The 19902-nt window shown below is 49.1% G+C and overlaps 3 protein-coding genes across 11 annotated transcripts in view; 2 read left to right on the top strand and 1 right to left on the bottom strand.

Annotated features, from left to right (window-relative positions):
• Tesk2 (testis associated actin remodelling kinase 2) overlaps positions 1 to 6690 on the top strand; it is a 139151-nt gene extending 132461 nt beyond the window's left edge. For 3 of the 7 annotated variants that reach the window (XM_013068545.3, XM_087214902.1, XM_013068546.3), the window contains 6 exons: positions 2700 to 2782; positions 3005 to 3089; positions 3337 to 3420; positions 3635 to 3721; positions 4508 to 4625; positions 5054 to 6690. In XM_013068545.3, coding sequence (XP_012923999.1) covers positions 2700 to 2782; positions 3005 to 3089; positions 3337 to 3420; positions 3635 to 3721; positions 4508 to 4625; positions 5054 to 5754 — 1158 coding nt within the window. In that variant the 3' untranslated portion in view covers positions 5755 to 6690. The remainder of the gene's footprint in view (positions 1 to 2699; positions 2783 to 3004; positions 3090 to 3336; positions 3421 to 3634; positions 3722 to 4507; positions 4626 to 5053) is intronic. The other 4 variants (XR_015452663.1, XR_015452662.1, XM_087214901.1 and 1 more) reach the window with 4 other exon arrangements.
• Toe1 (target of EGR1, exonuclease) lies at positions 6593 to 10290 on the bottom strand. Its single transcript, XM_004872926.4, has 8 exons — positions 10111 to 10290; positions 9097 to 9242; positions 8970 to 9010; positions 8725 to 8821; positions 8439 to 8597; positions 7912 to 8171; positions 7579 to 7738; positions 6593 to 7495 (listed from the first exon to the last, which is right to left on the bottom strand). The coding sequence occupies exons 1-8, from the start codon at positions 10160 to 10162 to the stop codon at positions 6875 to 6877; spliced, it is 1536 nt and encodes a 511-aa protein (XP_004872983.1). The 5' UTR covers positions 10163 to 10290; the 3' UTR covers positions 6593 to 6874.
• Mutyh (mutY DNA glycosylase) lies at positions 10246 to 19829 on the top strand. Of its 3 annotated transcripts, XM_087214900.1 has the most exons (17): positions 10365 to 10419; positions 11099 to 11246; positions 15765 to 15885; positions 16409 to 16557; positions 16647 to 16686; positions 16800 to 16873; positions 17009 to 17050; positions 17133 to 17204; positions 17281 to 17394; positions 17480 to 17577; positions 17660 to 17804; positions 17881 to 17944; positions 18106 to 18297; positions 18397 to 18533; positions 18618 to 18770; positions 18956 to 18997; positions 19654 to 19829. In XM_087214900.1, exons 2-17 carry the CDS (start codon positions 11118 to 11120, stop codon positions 19759 to 19761), a joined length of 1680 nt encoding a protein of 559 aa, XP_087071026.1. In that variant the 5' UTR covers positions 10365 to 10419; positions 11099 to 11117; the 3' UTR covers positions 19762 to 19829. The 3 variants fall into 3 exon arrangements, with proteins under 3 accessions (XP_021106468.2, XP_087071025.1, XP_087071026.1); XM_021250809.2 differs by lacking the exon at positions 11099 to 11246 and having other exon boundaries at positions 10246 to 10419; XM_087214899.1 differs by lacking the exon at positions 11099 to 11246 and having other exon boundaries at positions 10246 to 10419; positions 18397 to 18770.
• The last annotated feature ends 73 nt before the right edge of the window (positions 19830 to 19902 follow it).

The raw sequence follows: 19902 nt of genomic DNA on the forward strand, positions 1-19902 counted from the left end.
TAGGCAGCCTTGCCCCACATTGCAGGGTCCTGATTGTTCCTTCCTTGGCCATTTCTCAGCTGCTTGTGGAGTTGCTACTCCAAAATCTCTTTCTACTCAGTGGGTGGCCTGCATGAGTGAACATTAGTCCTCCGTGAATGTGGAGGTGGGGCAAAAATAGAATAGCTTTGACAGGGGCAGTGCACAGTGACCATGTTCTGTTCTTAGTCTCCTGCTCCCAAGTTGACTTTAACAGGGTTGTTTCTGAGGACCATAAAACAAATAGTAAATAGGACTTTAGACTGAGCCTTGGAGACAGAGTCTGAGTTGTTGGTAAAATAGGAGGGGGAGGGGAAAGAGGTGACAGATCTGAGGCGCCACTGCCTCACTGGCTGTGACCTATACCCAGTGCTTTGGCTCACAGGCAGGTTGGCCTAGGGCCCATCTTCTCACAGTTAAAGTCAGGGAGCTGCTGATCCAGCAGGACTGATGGAAGGGCCAAAGCCAGGACAAACACAAGGACAGTCCTTGGAAGCCAGGCAGCGCACATTCATCCAGGGTAGATGTGATGCAATCATAGGCTCCTTCCAGATCAGGGAATATAGTGTGATCACATCAAGGTCAGAATAAGGAATTGATTTGTACCTGATGTTTAGTAAGCAGGAGGTTACTTGGCAACTAGATGCTAAGGCTGGCAAGGAGAAGGGAGGGCTGGTTTGGGTTCAATAGAGCCTTGTTGGCCCCAGAAATTTTTCTGTAAGCCTTGTTCTCTGCTACCTCTGGAGGAAGGGGATAGGGGCAGGAGTCTTGAGTCAGAGTGGTGTAGGGCTATTTTGAATGCAGCTATTTGGGGAGAACTGGTTGGTGCTTTGTATTTATTTATAGGTCACTTGAGTTCATCCTTTCTGTGCAGACAGCAGCATTTGTTCAGTGAGCATGTCCTATCTCTCCCCTGAACCAAAAACTGTGTGAAAAGCCCAAACCAGAACCTGCTCTGCTCCTCAGGCACTTACAGCCTCTGCTAGACTGAAAGAGGAAGTGGCATAGAGGAGCTAAAGGGGTTAATAAAAGGAGACATAAAGGTGAGGGCTGGAGAGGACAGGTTTGAAAAGGTAGCTTGCTTTAAAAGACATAAAATTTTCTTGGGGAAAAAGAATTGATGGGGCTCATAATGTAGCTCAGTGGTAAAGTAGGTGCTTAGCATAAGCATGGCCCTAGGTTCAATCCCCAACATGAGAGGGAGGGAGGGAAGAAGGGGTGGGGACTGAATGAATGAATATGAATGTGAATATGCTACTCAGAAGGAAATGGTATAAGCAAAGGTTCCAAGGGCTTTTTCAAGCTTGGTGAGTCAACCTTGTCACAAGTTTGAATGAGGTGCGCATAGGGGCAACAGGGACAGGGAGGTAGGGGGTAGGGCCCATTGGCTGCAGTCAGTTCATAGATTTTTTTTGTGGTACTGGAATCAAACCCCGGGCCTCATGCATGCTGAGCACACACCCTACCACTGAGCTACATGCCTAGCCAAATTGTAGATTTGTCATGAAGATCTTAAACCTGGGAATCACTCCATGAATCTGTGGGGAGTGAAAGTGTAGGCTTGGATCCTTGCCCTATGCTTATAGCAATTGGCAAGGTCAGGCCCGGGGGTTGGGTCTCTGCACTCTGAGCAAAGGGGGCCAGTGGACTGACAGTCTGTCCTCCTATAACAGATTATAAGCTTCTAGAGGACAAAGGTTCCTGTTTTGTTCACTGAGGAAATGCCTAGTACTTAGAAAGTAAGCATAAATATTGTGTTTGGAGCCTGAAGTACAACCTAGGACAGCCACTCAAGATCCAGAACTAACTCATCTCACATGGCTATCTTTTTGTTGTTGTTGTTTTGAGATAAGGTCTCACTTTGTGTTCAGGCTGGCCCTGAACTCACTTTGTAGCCTAGGCTGGCCTCAAACTCCTGGCGATCCTCCTGCCTCTGCCTCCCAAGTGCTGGGATTATAGGTGTGCACCACCGTGCCTGGCAAAATTGTATTGAAACCTAGGATTTTTAACTTTTTTTTTTTTTTTTTTGGTACTGGGGATTGAACTCGGGTCCTTGTGCTTGCGAGGCAAGCGACGGAACGAAACCTAGGATTTTTTATTTTTTTGTACAGGGGATCGAACTCAGGTCTTTGGGCTTGCGAGGCAAGCGGCAGAACCATTGAGCTAAATCCCTGGCACGTCACGTGGCTATCTTTAAACCTTCCAAGTTTGAGCCAAGCATGGTGGCACATGCCTCTAAACCTAGCACTCTGGGAGGCTGAGGCAGGAGGATGGCAAGTTCCAGCCCAGCTTAGGCAACTTAGCAAGACCCTGTCTCAAAACAAACAAAACCAAAAAATTAAAAGGAAGTGGGGTGGGGCTATAACTTAGTGTGAAGGCTCTGGGTTCAATCCCCAGAACCAAAGAAAAAAAAAAGGCCCTGAAGTCTGACCACTGGAGTCAGCCTCAGAATGTGATTCAGTAGGAAGCAAAAGGCTAGGGGGAAGGCTTAGTAGTAGTGTTTGCCTAGCATACATGAGGCCCTGGGTTCAATCGCCAGCACTAAACAAAAGCGAAAAACAACCAAAAATACTAGAAGACAGGATGCCCCGTGGTAGGAAAAGAGACATGGTGGTAACTCTAATATTGGCTGACCACACTTTTGAGCCTTATCCTATCTTCTTTTTCTTTGGGAACCCTAGAATTGCCTGATAAAGAAAGATGAGAATGGTTACTCTGCAGTGGTGGCTGACTTTGGCCTGGCTGAGAAGATCCCTGATGTGAGGTGAGCAGCCCTAACGGATGCTAGGGTCACAGAGCGGGAAGTTAAAGCGAGGGAAAACCCAGCTTCCTTCTCAAAGCCCAGGACTTGGTCACAGCTCATCCTCACCTCCTGAATTTTGTCAGTCCTAATCTGTACCCAGCCTTGAGAAAGAAATTCCCAACAGTTGAAAGGTCCTATTGTGCCCGGCAGTGGCAAGCTCACTTTTATAATCCTGCCTCACAGCATGGGGAGTGAGAAGCTGGCTGTGGTGGGCTCACCCTTCTGGATGGCACCAGAGGTTCTCCGAGATGAGCCTTATAATGAGAAGGTAAGTCTGGAGGAGCTCAAGGCCTGGTTCTCTTTAGAAGCCACTCCACTAGTAGTTAGTGCCTAAGATCACCATCTATGTTTACAGTAAGAATTGACATCCTTCCTGCCAAGAGCAGGGTTGGCATCTGCAGTTGCCCAGAGAATGACTTGAATAAGAGCGCCCAAATGTGGGTGGTTAGACATGGGGGGCAGATACCTCTCCCTCACTCTATAGAGAGGGAAACCGAGGTCTCACTACCCACCAGGCAGACGTGTTCTCTTATGGTATCATCCTCTGTGAGATCATTGCCCGCATCCAGGCCGATCCAGACTATCTTCCCCGCACAGAGGTAAGCTGCAGGCCTGGGGAACAGTGCCGCTGGGATGGGGCTGGTTTGAGGCTACGGAGTTGTTTCGTCCCTGGGTAGAGTTGCTGGGACTCATGCTGTGACTACTTCTTAGAGGTAGCTTCCAGCCTCTTCTAACGAGCAGGCCAGGATGGTTGGGGGGATTAATGACCTGTCTACCCATATGTCCTGTACCCTCCGCCATACCCATCCACAGAATTTCGGGCTGGACTATGACGCTTTCCAGCACATGGTGGGAGACTGTCCCCCAGACTTTCTGCAGCTCACCTTCAACTGCTGTAATGTGAGTGTCTTTCTCCCCTGGCTATAGTCAGAGACTAAATGAGTACTTTTTTCCTGGTTAGGACTATAGGGAGAGGGAGCTTATTAGTCTCATGAGGGACCTCATTTTTACTGGATGTGTAACAACCAACCTTACTTCCTTCAAAATTGCTTTGCCTGCAAGGTACGCCTAATGCCCCTTGCCTTGGATGCTGGAGCTCTGGTCAGGTTTTATTGTTGGACTGTGGATCCAGCCAATCCTTAAGCATGAGAAAGCCTCTTTATTAGCCTTCATTTTATGAGGCTAGACCTGTTATGACCAAAGGACAGCTAGGGTTTGTTCAGGTACCTCCCAAAATCACATTCAGCAGAACTCAAGAAGCACTGTGAACCAGGCATGGTGGGTGCAGGCTTGTAATCCTAGCACTTGGAAGGCTGAGACAAGAGGACTGCCCCAAGTTCAAGGCCACCCTGGGCTACATAGTGAGCTCAAGGCCATCCTGAACAACATAGCAAGACCTTGTATCAAAAAATAAACAAAAAAAGAACCAATGTGAGCATACACCTTTGGAGAGTTCTGTTCCAAACAAGGGGATAGGACACACATATAAAGAAGACTGAGATGTGAAGTTTAATATACAGTAGCATCTTCCCTGATCTTAACCCTGGGAATCACCCTTATGGCCTGAGACCTCAATACAGAGCTCTTTGCTGCACATCTGAATCCTAAAAGATGACAGAGACTCAAACTCCGTTTTTGGGGTGGGAGATGGAGGGGAGGACTCATGGCTAGTATGGATGCCTACAGATGGACCCCAAACTGCGCCCATCCTTTGTGGAGATTGGGAAGACCCTGGAGGAAATTATGAGCCACCTACAGGATGAAGAGCTAGAGAAAGACAGGAAGCTGCAGACTACCACTAAAGGTAAGAGATCAGGTGTGTTGACACATGCCTATAACCTAGCACCCTGGAAGGCTGAGGCAGGAGGATCCCAAGTTCGAGTCTAGCCTGGGCAGTCTAGTAACTTAGTGAGACCTTGTGTCAAAAATAATAGGGATATGGCTCAGTGTGAAGGCCCTCAGTTCAATCCCCAGCACTGAAAGAAAAAAAAAAAAGGTCAGCCCAAATAGTCTAACCTAATGACTGTGGGGCATTACCCTCTGAGGCTCAAGACAGCAGGTCTGGAAGCAAGGAAGGACAGGAGATCATGGGGGAAAAAGGTACTGGACCCTTGAGTTATGATTTAATCTATTACTTCCTTTTTCTGAGTCTGTCCTCATTGATAAAATGGGACAAGATTATCTACTTTGCTGTAACTAGTAAGTAACCTAGACTTGACTATTGTTCTTCAGGTCTCTTTGAGAAAGTGCCTGGCGGGAAGAGACTGAGCTCACTGGATGACAAGATTCCCCACAAGTCACCTCATCCGAGACGTACTATCTGGCTGTCTCGAAGTCAGTCAGATATCTTCTCTCGTAAGGCCCCACGTACAGTGAGTGTCTTGGACCCTTACTACCGGCCACAAGATGGTGCTACCCGCACCCCCAAAATCAACCCTTTTAGTGCCCGGCAGGACCTCAAGGGTGGCAAGATCAAGTTCTTTGACCTCCCCAGTAAGTCTGTCATCTCCCTGGTATTTGACCTGAATGCACCAGGGCCTGGAAATGTGACTGTAGCTGACTGGCAGGAGCCCATGGCCCCACCTGCTCGCAGATGGCGTTCTTTGCCTGGTTCACCTGAGTTCTTGCGTCAAAGAGTCTGTCCATTTGTGAGCTGTGAAGAATCACTATCGGATGGGCCTCCACCACGCCTCAGCAGTCTCAAGTACAGAGTGAGAGAGATCCCGCCATTCCAAGCATCTGCCCTGCCAGCTGTTCCAGCCGAGGCTATGGACTGCTGCAACCCCCAGGAGGAAAACGGTTTGGGGCCCAGCCCATGTTATGGAGTTGCCTCTGAGGAGATAGAGGTAGAAGAAAGGCCAAGAGGCTTGGCACCAGTCTCTTTCTCTATCTCAGGCATGGGCCTACAAACCCAGGGAGAGCAAGATGGGTGAGGAGGTTAGTCCCTGCCTCACCTTGGGGATGAACATTCAGCTGAAGCCATAGAGCCCCCTTGGTGCACAGCCTTAACTCTTCACTGGAGTCCATAGTGCAGGCTGGCTAAGCCAAGCCATGCTCAACTTTTGGGCTCTTAATGTCCAATGGCTGGATATGAAAAGAGGCAGCAACAAAAACCCCTCCTAGTTAGGCCAACTGCTGATACTAAGCCTATGAAATCCAGCAAGGAGCTCTGGTACCAACCTGATGCCAGTGCACTTCCCCAGACAGGACCAGAAGACTCCTAGTTCTAGGCTGAGCTGGCAGGCTGTTGTCAACCCAGTTCTTCTACTACCCTAGATCTCTCTTGCCCTCTCTGGAGCACAGAAGCTACTAGATGGAAAGTGGAGCTGACCACGAGGCCATAAGAGCATGACTGTTTCTCAGACCTGAAGACTGGGGTGCTTCTTGCCAGTATGTCTAAGACACTTGAATAATTGTTGTTTGCACTTACTGCATAGTCAGACCACATCACTACATTTCTATGCAAGGGGAGGGCAAGGCAGTGTGGTGGTCATGGCTCGTAGCTAACCTATTCAAAAACCTTTTCCAGTTGATTAATCTATTTTCATATTTATAAAGGAGTCTTAATGTTCTGCCTCATAAGACTTTCAACCTTGTGGTTGGGAGTGGGGCTAGTTTTGTAGGCCTTAGGGCCTGCTCTGTGTTTTTGGGAACAGATACATGCAGGTGATTAAATGGTTTATACTTGGACTGTTTTTTCCCCCTTCCTGCTATAGCTGGAGCTTTGGGAAGTTTGTCCTTACAGAGCCGCAATAAGAAACAACCAAAGAATGAAGATGGTCAAATATTTTCATAACTCATTTCTGTTTTTTTGTAAAACTTTCCCAAGACACTTTCAGATTTAAAAAATAAATAAAGTCAGTGTTGCAGGTGCTGGTCAGCCTTCTTGTACCCTTATACCTCAGCCTCTGGTTAAAGGTCCAGGGGCAATGCAGCCAGAACTCCCCACCCCCTACTCTATAGTGGTTGAGAGTGTGACGTTGACAGATTAGAGATCCAAACAACTGTTTTTTCAGCTTTCCTTCCGGAGCTGAGTGATAAGTAGAAGTTGGGTCAGCTGCTGCCCCAAGCCAGCTTCATCTTCTGGTTGTGAGCTTTGGAGGATCGGGAGAACTGGCTCTTGGCCACTGTGAGGGGCACAGCTTTGCCACTCAGATATACCTTGTTGTGACATTCAGGTAGCCAGAGTCCAGAGCTGCAGGGCTGGGGTCCCTGGCTCACTCCCACATAGGCCATCACATAACCCGTCATAAAGGCATCAAAGCCAGCCCGGTGCAGTCCATCCCCAGGCACTTGATTAGGACTGGCTTGACTCCCTGGCTCTTCTACAGTAGGCATGTCAGCTGTTTCAGGGCCTATTGCCTGAAGCCCCATCTCCAAGTCATTTTTGTGACTTTCCTGAGAGCCAGGAGGGTCCTTAGTTTCATTCTCAGTTACTTTTTGCTCAACTTCCTCAGTCTTGAGGCTGTCTCCACAGACCTGCTTGGTGGGAGGACAATCCTCAGCTTCCCTAGAAGTCCGTGTCCCAGGCATGCTCAACAAAGCCCTCCTCCGTTTTTCCTTACGTCGCCGCCGTCGCCGCTTGTCCTCCAGCATGGCCTCATCAGTGTCAATGATAAGGTCAATATCATGGGATCGAGGACACTGTGGTCCCAGGGGGCACCAGCCGTAGGCCTAGAGGTAGGAAAGAGGCTTAGAAAGAGGTTCCGGATATTAGACACACACACACACCCCAGGAAATGGGTGAGTGCTCTTACCGAGAAGTTGTCACAGACACTGCTGGGATGAGGATGGTGGGTGGCAGGGGGCATACAGCAGCGGTAGTCAATATGGGTCCTCATGCTAGAAGGATAGCTGCAGAACTCCAGGGTAAGGTGTGGGCTGCCAGTTGCCCGCTGCTTCCCATTTTCCCGCTCACTGCAATAGCGCAAGAGTGTATTGGTCCACTAGCACATAAACTCCATGAGAAGAGGGGTTTTTGTCTGCTGAATCCTCAGCACCTAAAACAGTGCCTGGCACATGGTAGGTGCTCAATAAATATCTTAAGTGAATGACCAGGCCTCACCCCTTTCCCTCAATCATTCCCTCACCATTTCTTGAAGGCATATTCTAAGTAGGAGGCCATGAAGCGGGCATGAAACTCAGCAGCATATTTGGTGTCATAAATGCCTGCAGGGAACATCTCACACAGGTCGGCAGTGAAGGTTCCCAAGCTGTCAGGCAAGTGTGCATAGAAGTTCTGGTACAGGAACACCAAGTCTATAAGGCCATTATGTAGCACGAGCGGCCGCTGGGCCCGGATCAGCTCCAGGAACAGTGTCCGAACTGACTGGCTGTGACTCTCATCACCCTAGTTGGAAGGAAAGGAGTCAGTGGGAAGAACGGTTCCTCAGGAGCATCTTCTGCAGGACACTTATCCCAGGCTCCCCCACCTGAGAAGCGCTCCCTTGATACCTAACCTGATGCTACCCACACTTGTATCAGTTTTGTTTTCCCAGCCCCAGCACAAGTGTTCCTCATACTGAGAAGCAGATTCTCCCGAACCACACAGCCTAGAATAGGAAGAAATGAAGTCACATAAATGAAAGCCTCAAGGCTAGGCAAGCCGGAGGCCTACCTTGTCGTTGCCCTTATGATAAGGGATGCCCTGGGCATACTGCCGGTTGAAGTTGAAGCCATGCTGTACCAGGAACTGCACAGACTTTGGTTCTATAACATACTCTTCCATGCACAGCAGGGTAAGATTAAAAACCTGGGCTAGGTAGGAGTGTTCACCCTGAGAGAAAGAGGGTTTGCTCTATTAAGATTTCAGAGGAAAAAACCTCACACTCAGTGCTCCCAGGATCTCAACCTTCCTCCCTCCCCCAGCCACAGACCTGGAATGGGAGAAAGGTAGCCCGTACCTTGTTTGGCTGCTGCTTAAAGCAGGCAAGCCCCAGAGAGAGGACAGAACGGGTCCTGGCAGCATGACACACGGCTTTGTAACGTTCTTCGATGCACCTTGGGGATTCATTTGGGGATACCTGTGGCTGAGTTAGCTTTATGGAAGAACCAAACCAGCCAAAACTGGGACCTCCCTACACCCACTCTGGAGTTGAAGTCTGTCTCTCCTGCCAGGAGGAGGACTAAGGAGAAGGCTTGTACTTACTGGTTCAGCAAACTCTTCCTGTCCCCAAGCCCGCTTAGCTCCTATGGATGGTAAAGGGAGGGTTGTGATGGGCCCCAAGCACCAGCCCTTTCATGACCACCTGCTCTCCCTGTTTCCCATCTCTCACCGTGTCCACAGCCACGAAGCTAGCTGTCTTTATGGCCAGAAGGAGGGATGGCCACATCTCCTTGAAGTTGTCACTTTGCACATCCACCACAGGAACCTGGACTAGTACTAGCTCCTCCCTAGATTTCGGGCTTTTGTTGACACCACCTGGGGATAAAGAAAGGTGATGGATGTTCCTGTTCTGCCAAGGTCCCACAAGAAAAGACACCAATCTAAGGTGGGGTAGTCTGAGTTACCACTGAAAACTCAGCTTTTCCCTTAAGCCTATGTATTCTACAGTGCTCTATACTTAGGACTTGGAGTGGACAGTTCCCTGAATTTGAGAGCAGAAGCCAGGGTTTTCCAGCGACTTTCTGTGAGACTCTGGGAAATTATTTCCTAGATTTTTAAAGGTTCTTTCTCCCCGCGCCCTGCAGGAAATGTTTTGCAGGTCTAGAGGATTTCAGCTCCCTTAAGATTCCATAAGGCTCTGTACTACGGTTCTTGTGGTCCCCTCATGGGTCTCAGGGCTCCCAATACATCCTACTTCCTTTGGACCATAACGGCCAACCTGCCACACTCTACCAAACCACAAGTCAGGCGCTCCATCCGTTTCACATCTCCCGACAAGCCCGCACCAGCCCTGACTGCTCCCAACACGCGGTGCACACCGGGATTTGTAGTCTCCTTATGGCTGGCTCTGGCGGAAGAAGCTACAGGTTCCTGGAAAATTAAGACCTATCTCTATAGGGCCGGGGCTTTAGCTCAGTGGTTCTGCTACCTGCCTCAAAAGTACAAAGACGCGAGTTCGATCCCTGGTAGAAAAAAAAAAGAAAATGATTTGGCCCGGGGATTTAACTCAGTGGTTCTGCCGCCTGCCTCGCAAGCGCAAGTTCCCGAGTTCGATCCCCGGTACCAAAAAAAGAAAAAGACCTATCGCTACAGCTATGCGCCGGACTCTTTTCCCTGCGCCGGACTCTTTTTCCCTCCGCCGCAGCACCTAGGCTTTTAGGGCGGTTTCTTGAAATCCGCTCACCGTCAGAGGTCGCTGGAGCTGAAGCTGCGCTGTCCTCACTGCCCGCGGCCATGACGCCCCAGGATCCTTGCCTGAGTCGTCTGTGGGAACGCAAGGCTTCCGCTTCGTCTGAGGGATCGACTCGCGTGGTAGCGGATGCCCTGGGTATCCCGCTCCGGGTCGCTGTACCAGCCGACTTCTTTTCAGTTCCGGAGCGGGTGGGAGGAGCGGCCAGACGCACTGAGAGCCTATTGGCTGGTGCGTCCGGCTCCCGCCCAGCCGCTCTCCTTGGAGCTACCCTGGCGTCGCGCGCGGGAGTCGGTGCTGGAGGTAATTTGTGTTCCCGCGCCGGGGTGTGAGGGCTCTGCGTGGTGTGCTGTCTCCATCAGCACCATTGGGGATGAGCAGGCCAGGCATCCCAGAGGAGGGGGCGCTGCCTGAGCGGAGCGTGAAGCTAACCTAGAAATTAGGAAAGGAGAGGGTCGTATGGAGGAGAGTGTTCTGGGTCGGAGCAAATTCCCCGGGAGGATGGGCCGTGCAGGGCGTTCCACGAAGCTAAAGAGGCCAGGGAGCGTCCCATAGTACGAGGCTGCATAGGGTGTAGAGCGACGGGCTGCAGTAGAAGGGGTGTTGAGGAAAGGACAGTTTATAAAGCGATTAGGAGGGCCGAGGATTTAGCTCAGTGGTTCCGCCGCCTGCCTTGCAAGCGCAAGGTCCCGAGTTCGATCCCCGGTACTAAAAAATATAGCGATATAGGAAGTATAATTGACCTAGAGGGGGTGTTTGAATATGACTCCTGCTACCGTGAAGCAGGTGTCCGAACTGGAGACAGATCCCTCCCCAGGAGCCCTGGTTCCCATCCTCTCAGCACGATTCTTTCTCCTTGTTTACTCACTTGTTTTAACTTCATCCTCAACTTTTCTCTCTATTGAGTCCTTTTCATCATCATTCAGAATTGTCAGGGCTTCCCCATCCTGAAGGGGAAACATTTCCTTTGACCCTCCCCTAGGTACTGATTTATACAGTTTATGGAGGACTGGTTCAGAGGGCACAGCAATGAGCAGAATGCTGCTGGAGGCCTAGGCCAGAGCGGGTCTGACTTCTGGGAGTCCCAAAGAACCACGTGTGGCCACTTGCCCCAAAAGAAAACGGAAAATGTAATGGTAACGTGGGAAAGGAATATTTAGTATAACCATACTGGGAAGATAGGGGACTGGCGTCCTCATCCCCGCCTTTGAGGGTACTGACATGAGCTTCAGGGTGAAGAACTGTGGCAAGGGGCAGAAGATACAAATAGTTCAAACTCCTCAGGTTGATCATTCTCAGGTCTGGTTCTGAGGGGTGGTGCTGGAGAAGTGGTTATCACTTGATGCATTTGGGTTCCCATCACAGGATAATTGTTCCTGCTGAGGCGCACACAGCCTCAGTTCACATCGTGGGGTGAATGATTGCTCCCGTTTGGGGGGGCAATCTCATCATAGGGTGATCTGCTTGTAAACTCACTGTTTCTGGCAGTTTTAGGACAATGACTGGAGACTTCTAGGTGCTGTCCCTGTGATCTGAAACAGGACATTGTAAAAGCTGGTGTTTGATAATCTGTTGATTATGATGTTTGTACCAGTCTTGGAAATACCTTACTCTTTTTTTTTTTTTTTTTGAGACAGGGTCTTGCTGTGTAATTCAGGCTGGCCTTGACTCACTATGTAGCCCAGGCTGGCTTCGAATTTGCAGTGATCCTCCTGCCTCAGCCTTCCAAGTGCTGGGATTACAGGTGTGTACCACCATGCCCAGCACCCTTAGTTACTTTTGTTTTGGTGTCCTCAGCTTTGAAGGAGGATGATTATCAAGTTTAGATGAGCACTGGGTTTTTGTTTGTTTGGTTTTTTGAGACAAGGTCTTTTTTAGGCTGGCATTGAACTCACTATGTAACCCAGACTGGCCTCAAATTTGCAGTGATCCTTCAGCCTTAGCCTACCAAGTGCTGGGATTATAAACATGCACCACCACACCCAGCAGTAAATACTATTTAAATGATTAACATGCCTACCTGCAGAATTGAGCAGGAATCTGACCCACAGTTTTTAAAAAAATTAATTTTATTGGTACACTTTTGACAAATAATGATCACATTAATCATAGGGAATTTGTACCTTTACATATTATATCTTAATTCTTTTTTTCCCCTTCCCTTCTCTTCCCTTCAATCCTTCTTCCCCTCTTCCTTTACAAAACTTTGTTTCTATTGTTTTCCTTCCATTCTTCTTTATTTTTTAAATCCCTTTTCCCTCCCTTTCCTTTCCCCTCCCACCTCCCTTGTTTCCCTTCCCATTTGAACATGTACTTCCTAATACTGACCTGCAGGGTTTTTTTTGGGTTTTTTGGTACTGAGTATCGAACTCAGGGCCTTGTGCTTGGCAGGTAGGCGCTGTGCCGCTGAACTACATCCTTGGCCCACGACCTACAGTTTTAAGGTGGTAAAGGAGAAAGACGCAGAATGAAGACAGCCGTACCACGCTTTTACCCTGCTTTTATTTACACATTGGGCATCTGCAGGCCCACTTGAAGAGTCAGGACTTTCAGCAACAGCAGCCTCTCAGAGTCTTAAAAGAAGAGACCGAATCCTGGCCCTCATGGAGTTTTGTGTTTTGTTTTTTTTACAGTCAAATAGGATTTAGATAGGGATCATCATGGTAGGACAGTGTTGATGGGTTGACAAACCCTTCGTAGCATGGCATGTTTCAATAGACCTGTCACGTGAGCTTGATAAAACACAGAAGCAGGTTTGAATGAAATGAACTGTTACCAAGGGAAAATCTAAGTTTTCTAGCTGCACTTGCTCTCAGTCTGTTTAAAAATCAGTAATTTTGGAGGTGACGTAGCCAGACAATACATTATTAGTTTCCCACAAGCTTTGCTGTAAGATAACATCTCTGACATGTGGTGTTGTCTGGGCTACTGACTTCCCAGGCACCCGAAGTCCACTTTCACTGAAAACATTGACCCTGTATTTGGCCTTGCAGATGTCTGATGAGTGACTAAAATGAGATAAAGGCTTTACGTAGCTGCAGTCCCAGGTCTCAAAAGGCTGAGGCAGGAAGATTGCTGCGAGTTTGAGGCCAACCTGAATTATACAGTGAGACTCTGTCTTAACACCCCGCCCCCCAAAAGAAAAAAAGGCAGCCAAGCTGGGCATGGTGGTGCACATCTGTAATCCCAGCATTGAGGCAGGAGGATCTCTGAGAGTTTAAGGCCAACCTGGGCTACATAGTGAGTTCAAGGCCAGTCTGAACTCCATAGTGAGACCCTGACTCAAATCAAAAAAGAAAAGGCAGTCAAAAGAATAGTTGGGGAGCAGTGAAGATCAGTCAGATACGTTTTCTCATTAGTAATGGTCACCAGTTATGACTTACTAGGTCCAGAAAAGATTAGAAATAAAAGCAGCTTATCTCTGTCTCCCCGCTGATTTGCCATCTACTCCCCAACTCTGATCTTTGGTTTCTCCTTTCTAGCAAATGAAGGGTTTGGACTAGATGACTATCAAAGGCTCTTGTAGTGTAACCTTGCTACATCTGTAAGCAGAGAAACCTCCACGCCCCACGCCCCATTCCCAGACACCCTGAAATAACCACTATCCATACATTGATCACCAAAAGCATCAGGGAGCCCTCACTCTCTGTGTCCCAGCCACCATGATGTGAGCTGCTTCTCCTCTGCCATGCCATCTGGCCTTGGAACCAGCCAGCTATGGACTGAAACCAGTATAAAGCACCAGTTAGCCAAAAGAGACTGATGTACTATCCCAAGGTTTAACGACATATGTTGTGGGAGAATCCCCAAAGAAACAGATATTCTGACAAATTCCTCATGGTAATTAAAAGGGTTTTACTTCCTTCGGAGGAGAATTTGGGTCCTGCTACAAGTCTGTGGGCACTGCTGAAAGTCCTCTCTTCACTCCTGTGTATGTTCTGAACAAAGAGAAATGACAATGGCGGACACAGTCACTGCAACAACCATACGACTCTTCACCTCCTCATAATTCTCTCTTCCTTTTGACTCTTTTTTTTTTTTTTGGTACTGGAGATTGAACTCGGGACCTTGCGCTTTCGAGGCAGGCGCTGGAACCACTGAGCTAAATCCCCGGCCCAACCTCATAATTCTCAACAATGACCTCTTTGTCACCACTCATTATTTTACCAAGACCCATGACCTGCTCTCTTCTTCTTGACCAGCAAGTGCTGGGGTCATCAAGTATTTTCTGGTCCTGTGAAACCTACCTGCAGATGGCCTGCCAGCTTCCTCCCAGAGGGCTGCTCAGTACCACCCACCTCCAGCAGGACCATCCAAGCTTCTCTTTGGTGCCATCCCTCTATCTTTTAGAATTATTTACCCATCTGACTCCCTACCTCTGTTTTTAAATTTTACAAGACTTCCAATTATTCAGTCCTCGGAGTGCTCTCTCTTATCTTCCAGTCATTTTCCTTACTCTTCTTATTTACTGAGTTGCTGTGGTTCATTGTTTCAATAATACATATGCTGCATTAGCTAAGATAGGTTTAGTTAGTGAATATCTCTCTTTTACTAGTAGAAACAATGATATTTTAGGTACTAAGAAAAAGAGAAAAAACCTCAACATAGAACTCCTTGCACACATGATAACTACATATTTATGGGGTACGGAGATGATAACTACTCTTGATTGTTACACATTGTATACATGTCTCAAATTATCACATGCACCCTTATATATGCACAATTAAAATAATAAATTAATGTGCAGTATAAAAGGTTTTTTAAAAAAAAATTCCTTTTGAATGACAGCATAATGTCATTCAAAAAAATAGATCAAACAGTAACTTTTTCAGGAAATAAAATCTGAAAAAATTCACTGTGAACACAAATATAGCAAAAGAAATGTTGAATAAGCTTCTTCTGTAGCAGAGAAAATGATGGCAAGTAAAATGAAAGCATAACGGTGGAAGTAGAATCAGATGAATGGATAAAGAAAATTATATATATATGAATATATATGTATATATATGACTACTTGGCCATAAAGAAGGATAAATTTGAGTCATTTGTAGAAAATGGATGGATCCAGAGACCATAAGGCTAAGTGAAATAAATCAGACACAGAAAGTGACATTTGACTTGGTTTCTCTTATGTGAGAAACCCAAAATATAAATAATTTAAAGAAAAAAAAAGACAGTAGGAAACAGGTAGAATTTGCGGAGATGGGAAAGAGATCTAAAGGAGGAGGAAGGACTGGGGAAAGGGGAAGTAAAAATGATCAAGGTGCAACGTGTAGATGTACCAATTCCCCAAGATGAATGTAATTTTATGCATCATAAACATATACTGCTAATAAAGAAATTTAATATGTGAGCAGAAAAAAAAAGCAGGGATACACAAGCGCTCCTCCCGGGAGGCTTTGGTCCCTGACCCATCCGAGGCCTGGCGTCTTATTCAGAGCATGTCCAGGGCTGTATTCATGCTGGGCCCCTGAGACCACTTACTCAGTTGTCCTGGTCATAACTTTGGTGCCATCAGAGCCAAGAGGAAAGCTCTGGGCATCTTGAGTGCTTGAGGGAAAAGTGGACACTATATGAGGAGTGTAGGGAGAGGGGACCCAGGACAGCCTCACTGTGACTATTGTGTCTGGGTCTTTCTGTTCCAGGCCATCATGAGGAAGCCACAAGCAGGTGCAGGAAGTGGTCGCAGGAAGCAAGCAGCCAGCCAGGAGGGAAGGGAGCAACATTCCCGCAGAAGCAGGCAGGCCAAGCCGCTTGCCCCTGATGGTGAGGATCTGGGCCTAGCCGAAGGCTCGGAAGCTGGTTTCATTGGCCATGAAAGGGGGCAGATTGAGGCTGGGAAGGGAGCATTGTGTATAGCAAGGCATCAAGACATTAATTGAAGGTCTAATTCTGATTGTATTGCTGTGTGACTTTGGGATAAATACTGATTGCCTGCTTTCTTACCAGGAAACTGGAGCAGTAGTCTATGCATTTCTTCCCTTGTGTGGCTCTCATGATGTCACATGAGTTTATGAACCTGTTTTGTAAATAAGAAACTCAACATGGCTATATATTATGCCTGGCTGAAACTGTTGAGTTTTCATTATGGCCCAGAAACAATGGAGCCAGCTGTACCATACTGAGAAAATTAAGGCCAGGTATTGGACCAGAATCTGGTCTCACTCCACTCCAAAGCTGAAGCAAGGGGCTGAGCTGGGGGAAGCTCTAAGTGGAAGCACACTGTCCTAGGTCCCTGGTGCATAGCCTGTGCAGGAACGATCTCTGACTATCGTGGGGTCCCCTGCAGGCCTAGCTGGACAGCAGGAAGAGGAAGTATCACAGGCCCCCATATCCCCATACCATCTATTCAGAGACACAGCTGAAATCATAGCCTTCCGGGGAAGCCTGCTGAGCTGGTATGACCGGGAGAAGCGGGACCTACCCTGGAGAAGACGAGTAAGTGGGCAAAGGACAGGGACGGTGGGGCAGGAGGCTGGCACCCAACCCCTTCCACACTGACTTCCCACCTGGGGTTGCATTGACAGGCAGAGGATGAGGTGGACCTGAACAGGCGGGCATATGCTGGTCAGTACCTCTTCCAAGAATGGGGCTGCTTTGCCTAGATGTCTGCACGTCAGGGGGCTGCAGGCAGGAACAGGGCAGTTTCAAGGTGCACTCATGCCAACCCCTCTTCCTAGTGTGGGTGTCAGAGGTTATGCTGCAGCAGACCCAGGTTGCCACAGTGATCAACTACTATACCCGATGGATGCAGGTGATGCCCAGAGAGGGAGGGGAAGGTTGGGCCAGACCCCAGATAAAAGCCTATACTTTGGATTGGGGATAAAGTGGGCTTCCCTCATCACCCTCATCCTTTACCTCATTTCTTCTTGCCGCCTTGGGGCTGTAGAAGTGGCCAACACTGCAGGACCTAGCCAGTGCTTCCCTGGAGGTGAGAGCTACCCTTGGGTAGGGGAATGGAGGCAACTAAGGGACTGACCACTGATTTCTTTGACCTGTGACCACATCCACAGGAGGTGAACCAGCTCTGGGCTGGCCTGGGCTACTATTCTCGAGGCCGTCGGCTACAAGAAGGAGCCCAAAAGGTAAGGGGTGGCAGGGGGCTAGGAGCCCAAGGGCCTAAGCTTGTCTCAAAACCTTGAGCTTTCCTACCTTAACCAGGTGGTAGAAGAGCTAGGGGGCCACATGCCATGTACAGCAGAGACCCTGCAGAAGCTCCTGCCTGGTGTGGGGCGGTACACAGCTGGGGCCATTGCTTCTATTGCCTTTGGCCAGGTGAGTCTGTAGCCTACCACCACTTTGTGTGTCCTCATGCACCTTCTTCCCAGCCCAGACTAACTCATTGACTCCTCTGTACCAGGCAGCTGGTGTGGTGGATGGGAACGTAGTACGGGTGCTCTGCCGTGTCCGAGCCGTTGGTGCTGATCCCAGCAGCACCCTTGTCTCTCAGCAGCTCTGGTAGGATTTTAGGGTAACGGAGGAAGTTAGGAGGGGTCCCTTCAAAGAATCTTTGGCTCCTAGCAGTATTCCCTTCTTGTAGGAGCCTAGCCCAGCAGCTGGTGGACCCAGCCCGGCCAGGGGACTTTAATCAAGCAGCCATGGAACTGGGGGCCACAGTGTGCACCCCACAGCACCCTCTCTGCAGCAGCTGCCCTGTGCAGAGCCTGTGTCGGGCACACCAGAGGGTGAGCACACTGGGAAGAAGCAGTCAGGGTCCTAGGGAGTGACCCTTCCCCATTTCACTCTACCTGTGATTCTCAGGTGATGCGAGAGCAGCTCTCAGCCTCACAGAGCCCACCAGGCATTCCTGACGTGGAGGAGTGCGGTGAGGACAGCCCTAACTAACCCCAGCCCTCTTGGCCCTGTCAGGGAGCTGCCTGTTCCTATAACCTGAGTGAGGCTCTACGGAGCTAGGCCCAGCCTGCTCTCTGGGCTTGGCATCTAATCCCCCTGGCCTGAGCAGGGCTTGGGAATCTTTGTCCCCAGCTCCCAACACTGGACGGTGCCAGCTGTGCCTGCCTCACACAGAATCCTGGAACCATACCCTGGGAGTGACCAACTTTCCCCGAAAGCCCAGCCGAAGGCCCCCCAGGGAGGAGAGCTCTGCCACCTGCATTCTGGAACAGCCCAGAGCCCCTGGGGGTGCCCGAGTTCTGCTGGTGCAGAGGCCCAGCTCAGGTACAGGATACTAGACATGGAGGGCAGTGGCATGAGCAACGAGGGACAGAGAAGTCAGCAGCCAAGGCCTAACCCACGCCTGGCTGCTCTCTCTCTCAGGTCTGCTGGCAGGACTGTGGGAATTCCCAACCGTGAGCCTGGAGCCCTCCGGACAGCATCCCAGCAAGGCTCTGCTGCAGGAACTACAGAATTGGGCTGGGCCCCTCCCAGCCACCTACCTCCAGCACCTTGGGGAAGTAAGTGAACCTGGAGGGGCCAGGAATGATGGTTTTTACAGCCACAGTCACAAGCCTGTTTCACGCCCTCACTCCTCCCTCCAGGTGGTCCACACCTTCTCTCACATCAAGCTGACCTATCAAGTATACGGCCTGGTCCTGGAAGGGCAGACCTCAGTGACCGCTGCACCACCTGGCGCTCGCTGGCTTACCCGGGAAGAATTTCACACTGCAGCCGTCTCCACTGCCATGAAAAAGGCACTACATTTGGTTGTCTACATCAACTCTTTCTGTGTTTCCTCCACGTAACGAAATCTACATGAACTTACTATATAAACAGAAAAAGACATAAACAAAAGGGCTGGGGCATAAAGTTGAGGGCAGAGCATGGGGATTTGGCTATTTTGGAGAAGGTGCCAGTCCTCTCTTTTCTTCTTGGCCAGGTGTTCCGTGTGTATGAGGCCCATCAGCCTGGGACCTGCAGGGTGAGTCTCACGGCAGCCATCTCTCCCCATACTTGAATCCATGACTTTCCAGTCATTTCTTGACACATGTCTGGGCACACATTCTGCAGGCTTCATTAGGGACAGAGGAATAGTTCTTGATTGGGGGATCAAGGCAATCATCTTCGAGGTGTGTGAAATGTTCATGCTAGGTTTTGTGGGACGTGGAGTGGGGACCCATCAGTTCTGTCTGGGAGGAAAGAATTAGGAAAGGCCTCTTGGAGGAAGTGGTTGCTAATTGGGGTCCTAGAAATGTTATTTTCTCCAGTTTTGGAGGGGAATTGGCAAGAATGTTCTTCCCAGGCCCAAGAGTAGAGGAGCAAAAGTGGGGCACAGTGCAGTCTGCAGTCCTCAAGGAGCCGTGTGCAGTTTGACTGGAGAGGTCAGCTGCACCTGCCCAGCTCAGCCAGAGTATGAGAACCAGGCTGCTGATGCATTTTAGCGAGAGGAGAAGAGAGATATACACGTTAGGACAATTTTCTTGTATTGCCATTTGGAGTTGATTGAAGGGGCAGTTATTTGGAGGCAGTAGATAGCATTCCAGGCTAGAACCTGAGCTAGATCAGTAGACTGGGAGGGAGAAGGGAGAGGATTCCCCAATGCTTCCTCCTTAGCTCCCTCTTTTGGCCTCTGTACAGGGTTTCAAAAGGTCCCAGGTGTCTACTCCATCCACCCGGAAAAAGCCCAGCAGGGGCCAGCAAGTCCTGGATAATTACTTCCAGCCTGTTAGCAGCACAGCCCAGTAATGCCTCTGGAATCCTACTGAACCCTACCTCTGAGAATCCTGTGGTTTAATAAAGTGCTTATTTTTGTAGTCATTTGGTGAGCTTTCTACCCTCTCCCTAACCCCTTCACTTCTCACCTCTGAGGGAAAGTGGTGAGTCCTG

Source organism: Heterocephalus glaber, unplaced genomic scaffold, assembly GCF_053883595.1.
Source record: "Heterocephalus glaber isolate CG9 unplaced genomic scaffold, H.glaber_assembly_v1.0 deba00001451, whole genome shotgun sequence".
Lineage (NCBI taxonomy): Eukaryota > Metazoa > Chordata > Mammalia > Rodentia > Bathyergidae > Heterocephalus > Heterocephalus glaber.

Bases quoted from the DNA above. Each gene is read 5' to 3' on its own strand.
- Mutyh (XM_087214899.1), top strand. From the start codon at position 10,246: ATGCCCTGGGTATCCCGCTCCGGGTCGCTGTACCAGCCGACTTCTTTT. The intron at 16,558-16,646 runs GTAAGTGGGCAA...TTGCATTGACAG, and splicing joins ACCTACCCTGGAGAAGACGA to GCAGAGGATGAGGTGGACCT. The intron at 17,945-18,105 runs GTGAGGACAGCC...CTTTGTCCCCAG, and splicing joins TCCTGACGTGGAGGAGTGCG to CTCCCAACACTGGACGGTGC.
- Toe1 (XM_004872926.4), bottom strand. From the start codon at position 10,162: ATGGCCGCGGGCAGTGAGGACAGCGCAGCTTCAGCTCCAGCGACCTCT. The intron at 9,243-10,110 runs GTGAGCGGATTT...CTTTATCCCCAG, and splicing joins AGCTCCAGCGACCTCTGACG to GTGGTGTCAACAAAAGCCCG. The intron at 8,822-8,969 runs GTAAGTACAAGC...TGAATCCCCAAG, and splicing joins AGGAAGAGTTTGCTGAACCA to GTGCATCGAAGAACGTTACA.